The 12,229-nt window shown below is 47.8% G+C and overlaps 1 protein-coding gene across 1 annotated transcript in view; it reads right to left on the reverse strand.

The window, feature by feature from the left end:
* The window catches only part of LOC308323615 (RNA binding protein fox-1 homolog 3), a 52,277-nt gene that overhangs the window by 14,272 nt on the left and 25,776 nt on the right, over positions 1-12,229 (reverse strand). The window contains exons 7-9 of the mRNA XM_080775373.1: positions 9,807-9,846; positions 6,463-6,521; positions 1,277-1,355 (exon numbers count right to left, since the gene is read on the reverse strand). Coding sequence (XP_080631499.1) covers positions 1,277-1,355; positions 6,463-6,521; positions 9,807-9,846 — 178 coding nt within the window. The remainder of the gene's footprint in view (positions 1-1,276; positions 1,356-6,462; positions 6,522-9,806; positions 9,847-12,229) is intronic.

Raw genomic sequence — 12,229 nt, forward strand, 5'->3', positions numbered from 1 at the left:
CCTTAATCCTTACATTACCCGAGATGTTTGGAGTCTGGCCACGTTCCCTCAACGTAAAGGCAAGTTTTTAAACTGTGTTTACTTTTTTGACGCGTCATCATCATTTCATCTTTGATGTTACAGTGGCTGCAAAAGCTAGCTAAAAACAGACATTAAACAAAATGCAACTTCATCTTTTCAAAGTTAGGATTTGAGTTCAGGGGAAGAAAAAACTAAAATCAGTCAACAGAAAAGCATAATGTTCCGTTCGCACTAGCGGCGACACAAGCTACTAAACAACACTTGCTGAAGTTTTCCTTCCATTTTTGAAACACAGAAGGAATGGGGTCTCTGCACAGCAGCCATATTGGAAAGAAATCGGGGCCGCTTCCTTACTTCCTTCACAGGTGTTACCAATTATGCTAATTAAGTATCTGTTTAGTGTAGCATGATGACTCTGAGTGTACACAAATAGAATTCGTACACTTTGCCTTCATCTGTCGCCGCTAGTGTGAACGCAGCAACAAGACAATGTTGTATAGTTAAGACCGGATGCCGGTTTAGCACTAATCATCTTACAGTTGGCAACGAAAATCCATTTAATTCAATTTTACATCATGATGTGATACAATTTCCATATACACATGCTGTGGGGGGAAAGGAGGTGCCACAATAGAATGGCTAAAAATACAATTAAAAACCAGGGACCACTGCGAGGGCCGGTGGTCTTTATTTTGCAGCTGATGTGCGTTTCATGGCGATTTAGGACGGGATCCCCTTTTGGGGCTTTTACCTATGAAGACGGGAACCCCTTTTGGGGCTTTTACCTATGAAGACGGGAACCCCTTTTGGGGCTTTTACCTATGAAGACGGGAACCCCTTTTGGGGCTTTTACCTATGAAGACGGGAACCCCTTTTGGGGTAGTTGTTGCCATGTATCGTTTAGAGATCCAGTAGAACTAAAAGATACGCAATTTTATGTTTGGTTAAATTGCACTCTGAAAATAGCTGCTCTATTCATTGTATCCATCAAGGCCTGCCAAAATAACTTTTTGTCGCCAAAATCAACTAGATTTACTCTTTAAAATCGTATGATATTTAGTCGTCTAAAAGTAGACTAAATCTAAAACTTTTCAGATGACTAAAATGAGACTAAAACAAAGGGACATTTTATTCCAAAGACTATGACTGAACTAAATGTAATGTCAAAATGAACACTGGTTTGGCGGCAGATAAAACCGGTGGTGGTGTGTTTGTGTGTGTGTGCGTGGCTGCGTGGGGGTCTTACATGACTTACCATAGTGCCCACGCTGTATGTGGCGGCTGGGCCGATTGTGTGGTGGTACGGGTCTGCCGTTGCATAGACTCTGCCGTAGCTGCATGTGGGGATGAGAAGAAAGTATATGTAGAGCAGGTGCTTCATTGATCTACCATTGGCCAGGAGAGGAGAACATTTATGCGCGCTTGTTTAATGCTCAACGTCCCCCGAAGTCAACTCTTTCAAGTCTCCCAACACAATCAATTATTTCCCCCTGAACTTCCCTCCTGGGCCTCCTGCATTAAACAAGGTGCTTAATACAAGAACAGAAATAAAATGGAGGGGGGCAGTTCAAAGGTTGGTGAGATTACACCAATGGAGTGGAAAGAGAAGGAACAGGGAGGAGGGGGGGTGGGGGGGAGAGAGAGAGAGAGAGAGAGAGAAGTCGCTGGAGGGCTATAGGCCCTATTGTCTGGTCTGACAGGGTGCTCTCTCTCTCTCTCTCTTTCTCTCTCTCTCTTTCTTTCTCTCTCCCCCCTCTTGTTTACTGAGGCTGCACAGTGGGCTCACGCCCCTGCCTTTTCATTGTCGCCGGTTCGGAACTAATCCTTCCAATTTCCTTCTGACACAGGACAAGACGTGTCCTGCCCTTATTTATTTATTTGTACGACTCCGCATACTCCTCTATTTATTTGTCTTTCTGTCTTTCTTCTTTTCCTCCTTTTCCCCTTCCCCGGTTCTTGCCGTTCTCCGACGCTCGCTTGCAAATGAGCGTCTGCGGAGAGCAGATAAGGCACTTCTTCCCCAGCCAAAGGACTGAGGGCGCCAAATCAACCAGGAATATATGGTCGCAGTTGGGTAGAAACCATGTATGTCCAAAACGCTTTCAAAACAAATGTATATACTTTAAAGACTATTTGAAATAGTGTAAACAGTCAGTCAGTCAGTCAGTCAGTCAGTAAGCTTGCAGATCTGCTATAGTGACTACTTTTGCCGGACACCCTTGTGTGATGAAGTCATTAGTGATGTGATAATGTTTATTGACAATGTTTAGGGCGATAGTTCACGAAGATGCATACAAAAAAGTTGGAATATGGAGATACAAGGTTTCTGCCAGAGAGAGAGAGAGAGAGAGAGAGAGAGAGAGTTTATTTTTTCCTAAAGGAGACAACAAGACAGAGCGTGGGAGCGTTTCACATGAGCTGCCGCGTTGAGTTATATAAGATCTAAATGTGGCCTGTCCCCGTTTTGAGTTCAGCGGCGTCGACACACGCCATGCAGGTCAGAGAACAAGACGTGCAGTCAGAAGAAAAGGGAGGCTTGGCACGGATCCTGGTTGAAGCCCGCTGTGTGAAAAGGAACTGGAGGTGGACAGGGTACTCAACAAACCCCAATGTGAAAAGGAACTGGAGGTGGACAGGGTACTCAACAAACCCCAATGTGAAAAGGAACTGGAGGTGGACAGGGTACTCAACAAACCCCAATGTGAAAAGGAACTGGAGGTGGACAGGGTACTCAACAAACCCCAATGTGAAAAGGAACTGGAGGTGGACAGGGTACTCAACAAACCCCAATGTGAAAAGGAACTGGAGGTGGACAGGGTACTCAACAAACCCCAATGCTGCAAAGCATATATAGATCAGTGCTTCTCAAATTGTTTCGTGTCAAGGATGCCAACATTGATATGCTGTTTGGCCGCGGCCCCCCCTCAAAAAAGTCCAAATGACTTGTCTTCAATGACAGTAGCTACAAAACAAAGAGTGGGGTCTCTGTAGCAGACACTTAGATCAGTGGCCTTCAAGGAACTCTAAGGCCCACTGGAACCCCTCCAATGACTCCTGGGGTTGGCAGACCTCCCTTTGAAAAAGTGAGTGTATCTTCTGGTTTTGTACGGAAGGGAGGGGGGTGGGGGGGTGGGGGTGATTCTCAAGCCTGCGGTGACCTCATTTCATGATTGGCCGGTAGCTCGGCGGTTTTAAGTCCACTAAGGTATTGCTGAAACATCGCCGGCAAAAGCCCATATTGATCCAGCGGGCATGACCGCTTATTCAAAAGGAAACAAACAGACGAGGGAGGCAAAAAAAACTAAAAAAAAAAGAAAAAGCAGAACAAACAACTCCGGAGCGAATTACATTAAATCTGCACGAGGTGGGGAGGGGGATAAAAATATAGGCAAGAGAAACAGGAATTAAATCACTCCCGGAGGGGGGAAAAAAGGCCCCTCTGTCCAATTTCTGCGCTCGCCGAGCACGGCTGCTCATAATTCGAGCCGAGGCGAGCGCCTGATAAATCTTACATTATCGATATGATCTCCAGGCTCTCGGGCAGGGTGTACGTTATCACAAGTGACATGCTCAATCCCTCCTAGATTAGATTCCCAAAACTGGGCAAACCCCACGTCTCCCGCCCTACCCAGCCCCCCCCCCCCCCCCCCCCCCCCCGCACTGACAGCCGCTTTGAGGGGCCGAATGATTCAGTGCACGCCTTCTTCTTCCTCCTCGCAGACGGAGCGCACGCACACACCTGCACCGGAATGGCATCACTCAGGAATCACTCTCTCTCTGTCTGTCTCTGTCTCTCTCTCTCTCTGTCTGTTTCTCTCTCTCTCTGTCTCTCTCTCTCTCTGTCTGTTTCTCTCTCTCTCTCTCTCTCTCTCTCTCTCTCTCTCTCTCTCTCTCTGTCTGTTTCTCTCTCTGTCTCTGTCTCTCTCTCTCTGTCTCTCTCTCCCCCTCCCTTCTCCCCGACCTCGAGGCCATTCATAAATTCCGCACTGATACAGGTCTGTGGGATATATATCGCTGCTGCTTCTTCTTTCTTCCTTTCCTTTTTTCATCTTGTCCAACAAGGTTACCCTTCTGTGCTGTTCTAGCTTCCAGTCATACTTTCCTAACAGACAGTATAATTGGCGGTGGGGGGAGAGAGAGAGAGAGAGAGAGAGAGAGAGAGAGAGAGAGAGAGAGAGAGAGAGAGAGCGAGAGAGAGAGAGGATAGAAATCCGATATATTTTGAGTGCTGGTGAAAAATGCATTTATCACCGGCCGCTGTCTCAGTACAGGAGCTTTAGGCTACTGCACAGCCCATTCTCCACCGGACCCATTCACATGTCTTCTAAATCTTCAGTTTCCTGAAAAACGTATGTTGATATCAACAGTTCCCAAACTTTTGTCCTATCAGGTACCTCCAAAACGGTATTTGGCCGCGGACCCACATCTCAAAATATTTTGTTCCAGGGACCCCAATGCAGAAGAAAAGCTAAACGTTTAAATGTTAAAAAGATTAGCAATAATGTTCACGTTAATATGAAGTGACTTTGAGCTTGTATATCTGCAATTTATTTTAGATGTATGAGTGTGACACACACTCATACATCTAAAATGACACAGATGCTACACTGGCAAGTTACAGTAACTCTCAGTGACACTGTACATTTTGACAGCAACATTTCTTATTTAGTTTTAGTCATCTTTTGCATAATTCTCTTCAGTTTTAGCCATATTTTCATATTTCTTTCGATGACCAAACAAACACTGGTGCGTAAACACTTTGTGTTTGTTGAGTATACTTATAGGCCCATACGGGTCCATTTGGTTCCTAATCCTATAACTATGAATAATTTAGCTATATAGGGACCGCCTGAACCTCCCTCAAGGACCCTGTGGGGCCCCAGGACCCCACATTGAGAAGCATTCCTGTACAGTATGTTTATGAATGCAGCGTAATGACTCACGACCACTGAGTTTAAATGTGATTAAACATAATGATTTCAATATTGATTTGGCATAATATATTCCGCGGGTGATTAATGGCGCTATAGGATCCTAAATAACACTGTGCGGTATTAATACAATGATCTACCTTCAAGAAATACATGTTGGTCCGTCTGGTGTGAGGCGGAGAAAACAAACAAGAATATTAAATAAACCCACAGAACTCTGAAAGGGCCCCGCCCTAGTGGTCAGAAGAAGAAGAACAGCCAATACAACTTGTGAACAGTTTTGGGTGTAGGGGTCCTCCTCGAGGGGGGTTCCAAGGTGTGTAGGGGTCATTGAGGGGGGTTCCAAGGTGTGTAGGGGTCATTGAGGGGGGTTCCAAGGTGTGTAGGGGTCATTGAGGGGGGTTTCCAAGGTGTGTAGGGGTCATTGAGGCGGGTTTCCAAGGTGTGTAGGGGTCATCGAGGGGGGTTCCAAGGTGTGTAGGGGTCATTGAGGGGGGTTCCAAGGTGTGTAGGGGTCATTGAGGGGGGTTCCAAGGTGTGTAGGGGTCCTCGAGGGGGGTTCCAAGGTGTGTAGGGGTCATTGAGGGGGGTTCCAAGGTGTGTAGGGGTCATTGAGGGGGGTTCCAAGGTGTGTAGGGGTCATTGAGGGGGGTTCCAAGGTGTGTAGGGGTCATTGAGGGGGGTTCCAAGGTGTGTAGGGGTCATTGAGGGGGGTTCCAAGGTGTGTAGGGGTCATCGAGGGGGGTTCCAAGGTGTGTAGGGGTCCTACGAGGGGGGTTCCAAGGTGTGTAGGGGTCATTGAGGGGGGTTCCAAGGTGTGTAGGGGTCCTACGAGGGGGGTTCCAAGGTGTCCCAGAAAAGACAGCTAGCTTAACCACTTCAACCCTATGGGCTATATCTTGCCTTTTATTTTATTCCTAAACTTATTTGCTATTTTCTACTATTTTCTCTACTATTTTAAAATAGTTCAAATAGCCGATCTACAAGCTCACAACATGTAGATGTAGATCGGCTAGTTGAACTATTTTAAATTTATTTTCAAAATAGTAAAAAATGGCAAATAGGTTTATGGATAAGGGATAAGGGTGGCGCAAGATGGAGCCCTACTTTAACCATATACTTTGGCTATTTTGAAAGACATTTTCTTGTAAGATCTTTGAAAATAATAACACTTGTAAATCCTGTATGTATTTTGTAAAATCCCTATCTATTTTGTGCTATCTTCAGAGGGCAACACCCGAACGCAACCAAACATAAAAGTACTGTTATTTTAGTTACTGGATCTCTTCTCTATAGTCCCTCTCGGACATTTTAGTCAAGTTTTTATTTGATGGCGAAATTGTCAATATATTTAGTTGTAGTTTTAGTCATCATAGCTTATATTTATTTAGTCAGTGAATAAAAGGTAGTCGACCGTCACTTTTCGGCATAGTTTTAGTCAACAAAATCAACACTGGTTTGAGAAGCACTGCATTGATCAAAGTGATGGTGAAATGAAGGGTGGTCTGACCTGTCACTGTAGGCAGCGGTAGTGGCGGGCTGGGCATATCTGTACGCTGCGTAGCCCCCCTGCATGAGACACATGAGACAAAACAAGACCACAGTGTAAACACTTTGCCTGTTTCATTTCACAGGGGGAAACAAAACAGGTCAGGAATTAAGCACATAAATGGAGGAGCACATTTTAAATGTATTACGTCCGCCTTACATTTCCTTACGCACGCACGCACTGCACACGCACACACACACCCCTCGTAAAACATGGGGCATTGAAACTACATTCAGGGTGTCTGCATGGCAGACAGCCAGAGGGCGCTGTTTGATATATGGAGAGAGAGAGAGAGAGAGAGAGAGAGAGAAGAGAGAGAGAGAGAGAGAGAGAGAGAGATTGAGAACCAGGCATGGTAAACAGAGGCCGTTATGAAAGAACTCCCCTGAATTCTGGCCCTAGCTGTTTTCAGCTGTCTCACTGCATTACCCACACCTCCATCACCGCCTCCAAACCCACCTCTGACTCCACCCCCAAACCCACCCCTCTGACACAAGGAGTGAGACAGCAGACAAAGGGAGACGGCCGGACTCAGTAAGGAGTCCGGGCCGTGGGGTGTGTGTGTTCATTTGCAGAGAGAGTGGGTTAGGGGGGCGATAAGGAATCAGAGAGCTCATTGTGGAGTGGGTTAGGGGGGCGATAAGGAATCAGAGAGCTCATTGTGGAGTGGGTTAGGGGGGCGATAAGGAATCAGAGAGCTCATTGTGGAGTGGGTTAGGGGGGCGATAAGGAATCAGAGAGCTCATTGTGGAGTGGGTTAGGGGGGCGATAAGGAATCAGAGAGCTCATTGTGGAGTGGGTTAGGGGGGCGATAAGGAATCAGAGAGCTCATTGTGGAGTGGGTTAGGGGGGCGATAAGGAATCAGAGAGCTCATTGTGGAGTGGGTTAGGGGGGCGATAAGGAATCAGAGAGCTCATTGTGGAGTGCCGCTATTACTCTGCCTGAGAAATGAACCTGCGTCGCCTACTGGTTTTTTCTATTAGTGCCACAGCACAGAGTGTGAGCGCCCATCTGCACGTTCGGCACGGGGGATAGGTGGCTTTTCAATAATGCATTTCATGTATTTAACAAAAAAAAACCCTGCACGGGTGGGGGGTGGGGGGGGGGGCTGGGGGGGAAGTGTGTGGGGGCGCCCAGCGGAAAGCTGGGCTCGGCGACAAGCAAAAAGTATAGTCACATTTTGTACTTGAGTGAAAGAATCATACTGCAATATAGAAATACCCCGGAATTGAAAATGTACTTGAGTAAAAATATTGTTGTATAAGTTTTGTATTAATGTAATGTATTAAAAATCTTTTACAAAATATCTACAGGCGCACAATGCGTCGCTATATGCAACACAAACTGTGAGCTTGTAGATCTGCTATTTTCCAAAATATTAATATAGGGCTGAAGTGGTTAATTTATGTTTTGTAATAATATCCGAATCTACAGAAATAACTATAACTAAAGCTGTCAAATACATGTAGTGGATTAAAAGTACAATATTTGGATTTGAGATGTAGTGGAGTAGAAGTGAAAGTATTGGAAATTGGAAATACTGGAGTCCTATACCTCAAAATACTTAATAACTTATTATTACTTATAGTATACTTTCCACCACTGGCGACGAGGGCCGCGGCCCCGGCGGTCTGTCCTCGGTCAGGTCCGACGCACGGAGAGCACGCTACTGTACTGCCCCCCCCCCCCCCCACACACACACACACACACACACACACACACGCCACCGGCTCCCCTTGGTGTTTTTCCCCCCACGGGGGACAGAAAGTCACAGACGACTTGCTGTGGGGACGGCCATGCCATGCCTGGGGACCGCGCTGATTACAGCAACAGCCTGAACCAACACTAACCAATAAATCACTCTCCCACACTGTGTCACATGCTGCACACACAACAGTGTGGCACAGTCTCTCTCTCTCTCTTGCTCTCTCTCTTGGACTCTGGCGTGCTGCGGGGTGTGTGCGTGCTTGTGTGGCACGCGCGTGTGGATGCATGCTTCGGCGATATGCACGCGCGTGTGTGTACACACGTTTGTGGACGTGTGTGTCAGCAGTGCGAGTGTGGTGTGTCAGTGCACGTGTGGTGTGTCCACACGCAGTCGAGTGTGAGGTTTGCGTGAGGTTTCGCACGTGTGCATAAAAAGGTGTGCGTGTTTGTATCTGAGTCTGAACTTATCATATTATGTACGCGTACAGTACATATACCTCCCACACACACACACACACATGCGCACGCACGCATTTGTCTGTCAAAGATTACATGCACTATTTCTGAAAATAAGTGTGTGCCAAATGGACCACGAAGGGTCCATTTGGTTACATTTGCAGACGCTCCGAGTAAAAGTAACAATGAAGTTTTAACTGCACTGGACCAACATCCCCCCCCCCCCCACACACACACACACACACACACCCACATGTACCGCATGTGGAGCGCTCTTCCGAGCGGATGTGCCCGCTTACGGGTGCATATTGAGGAAGACCGTCGGGAGACGTGAGCAAGGGTGACACCGGTGCCCCCGTCCCCCTGGATGACTGGAGGACAGAGATGGAGAGGGCCAAGGACACGCACGCACGCAAGCACGCACGCACGCACGCACGAATGCACACACGCACACACACACCTCCCCCGTCATGGGGCAGACCTCCGGAGCAGTGCGCTGCAGAGCCAGCGGTTATCTTGTGGCGGTCCTGCTCCTCTCCCCGTCGAGGGCAGCGCGCCCATGTCGTGACGCCCTACCCCCCACATGGTCTGCGTGGACAAGCTATACCGAAAGATGTTCGGCTTATATAATCCCCTTATCTGCCTCCCGGACCCCCCAGCCCACCACCCTCTTATCTCCACTGCAGCCGTGTATATTGCGAGGCACGGGCGGCGGTCATTATAGCCGGCGGGCGGCGTTCACACGGCCCTTCACAGGAGCCATTACAGCTGCCCCCCCCCCAACAAAAAGGCCCTCTGTGAGTCACGCTAAGAGACCATGGAGAATAGGAGGAGGCTAGGGGGAATCAGGGGGACGGGGAGGAGACAACACCGATCTGGAGGTCTGCCTGCTCTGCCAAAAGTGTGAGATCATAGACGGGACGTGGTAGAGAGAGAGAGAGAGAGAGAGAGAGAGAGAGAGCAGAGGGGGTTTTAAATGTTGTCGTCAGGTTTCTTGGCTCGGCAGTTTCTGGCCTAATCGACGCCGGCCTGGCAGCGAGGCCGGGGGGGTGCGATCACGTTTTAGTCTCCGAGGGGGGCCGTCTTCTAATCTCCTGCTACATTCCAGAGACAGAGAGCGGTGGCGCTTAACTGTACTTACATAGATCTCTGCACCGTAGAAGCCATCTTGGTACACCACCCTGTTGAGAGAGAGAGAGAGAGAGAGAGAGAGAGAGAGAGTTAGTTCATTATCGGCATCTCCCGCCTCCTGATGTCATGAAGTGAAAGTGGTTTTCTGGGGCAGGACCATGTCAAAAACATGACATCTGCACGACTGAAACTGAAGGTGATAGTCGGCTCCCGAGTGTATAAACAATGAACTAGAACTGCACTCAAGTCGGCCATAATGGCGCAAGCAGAGCGCGCAAGTTGACATTTTAAGTTGAAATTAAATACTAAAACAACAAATAAACCTTTAAAGAAACGTATTATATAACTGGCTGTCGCTGAAAGTACTATACTTACTGTGGTCGGCTGACGTATGTATGTACGGTATGCGGTAAGTGGTAAGTATACTGGCTGTTGATGGTGACGTAATTAAGATATGTTTCAATATCGTCGTATGTCATATGTATGTAATCTGAATCTTAATTACGTCACCATCAAAAGCCAGTTATACCTACCACGCATACCATACATACATAAGTCCAGCCGACCACAATGCTTGCGTGCTCTAAGTAATGACAAATATGTATCCCACCTGAGCCTTCTCCAAACACATCCAAACACACCAACACACACACACACACACACACACACACACACACACACAGAGGGAGGGGAGGGGAGCGTGGGTGTGGGGACAGGAGCTCCTGTCACGTGACTCTAGTCTGCACTACATAAATCAAACAGCCGAGAGAGAGAGAGAGAGAGAGAGAGAGGGAGAGAGAGAGGGAGAGGGAGGGCAGGGATTCCCGGCTCAGCTCATTGGCTCATCGCTGTGAGTATCTCCCTCGCAGTGAGATGGATCCTGATCTAATCACAGATAGACGGGGGCTCTCTCTCTCTCTCTCTCTCTCCATCAGACCTCTCTCTACATCAGACCTCTCTCTCTCCATCAGACCTCTCTCTCTCTCTCTGTCTCTCTCTCTCCATCAGACCTCTCTCTCTCTCTCCATCAGACCTCTCTCTCTCTCTCTCTCTCTCTCCATCAGACCTCTCTCTACATCAGACCTCTCTCTCTCCATCAGACCTCTCTTTCTCTCTCTCTGTCTCTCTCTCTCCATCAGACCTCTCTCTCTCTCTCTCTCTCTCTCCATCAGACCTCTCTCTACATCAGACCTCTCTCTCTCCATCAGACCTCTCTTTCTCTCTCTCTGTCTCTCTCTCTCCATCAGACCTCTCTCTCTCTCTCCATCAGACCTCTCTCTCTCTCTCTCTCTCCATCAGACCTCTCTCTACATCAGACCTCTCTCTCTCTCCGTCAGACCTCTCTCTCTCTCTCTCTACATCAGACCTCTCTCTCTCTCTCTCTCCATCAGACCTCTCTCTACATCAGACCTCTCTCTCTCTCCGTCAGACCTCTCTCTCTCTCTCTCTCTACATCAGACCTCTCTCTCTCTCTCTCTCTCTCCATCAGACCTCTCTCTACATCAGACCTCTCTCTCTCTCCATCAGACCTCTCTCTCTCTCTCTCTACATCAGACCTCTCTCTCTCTCTCCGTCAGACCTCTCTCTCCCCTCACACGGCCACACATGAACGATAGGCTGATAACAGAGGAGTGCCACACCGGCAGGACACTCCACTTCACACACTTCATGTCAGGAGAACGGTAGGGAGAGAGAGAGAGAGAGAGAGAGAGAGCCAACTAGGGAAGAGTAACAGAAATCATGCTTCTTTCTATGCATGAGGAGTCCAAGCCGCTTCTTTTCACCTGACAGGGGAGAGTTTCCCCGGTTGAATGTAACGTGTGGAAGTAACACAGGCTTTGGGCCAAGCCCCTATAGGGCCTAGCTTGTTTTTGTAAGAAAGAGACGCCTGTATCTTGTTGCACGTCGTGGACATGTGTTCCTCCCAGAGGAGTTGTATACTCGGCTCAGAAAGAGTCTCGTCATCCAACTGAGTGCGTTGATCACACGCATCAGTAGCATGAATCTGAGGGGGGTTACAGCGGATGTGATCGCACCTACAGGAGGCCCCCAGCAGGGGGTGCAGGGGGGACGAGGGGGGGGACGGGGTGGGGTGTTCGGTTGCTAAGCCCGCTATACGGTGGTCCATTCCGCAGCATAGATTGTTATCGCTGTTAACCGTTTAACCCATTTAGACCTGATGACCATTCTACAAATGTCTTCTGAATCATGACAGTTAAAAAAATATATATATATGTTTCTATATCAGTGTGTCAAGGACCCCAAAAAATATATGTAATTGGTCGCTGGATCTTAAAATATGTTTTTTTTTCAGGAGCAGCTCCCAGAAGCAAAGATTTGAGTTAAAAACATTCGCACTGAAAGAATATATATTCAAAGATTGGCGGCAAATTTTCACGATCTTTCACGAAAAATAGCAGATCTACATGCTCA

The sequence above is a fragment of the Protomyctophum bolini genome, assembly GCF_963924005.1.
Source record: "Protomyctophum bolini genome assembly, chromosome: 11".
Lineage (NCBI taxonomy): Eukaryota > Metazoa > Chordata > Actinopteri > Myctophiformes > Myctophidae > Protomyctophum > Protomyctophum bolini.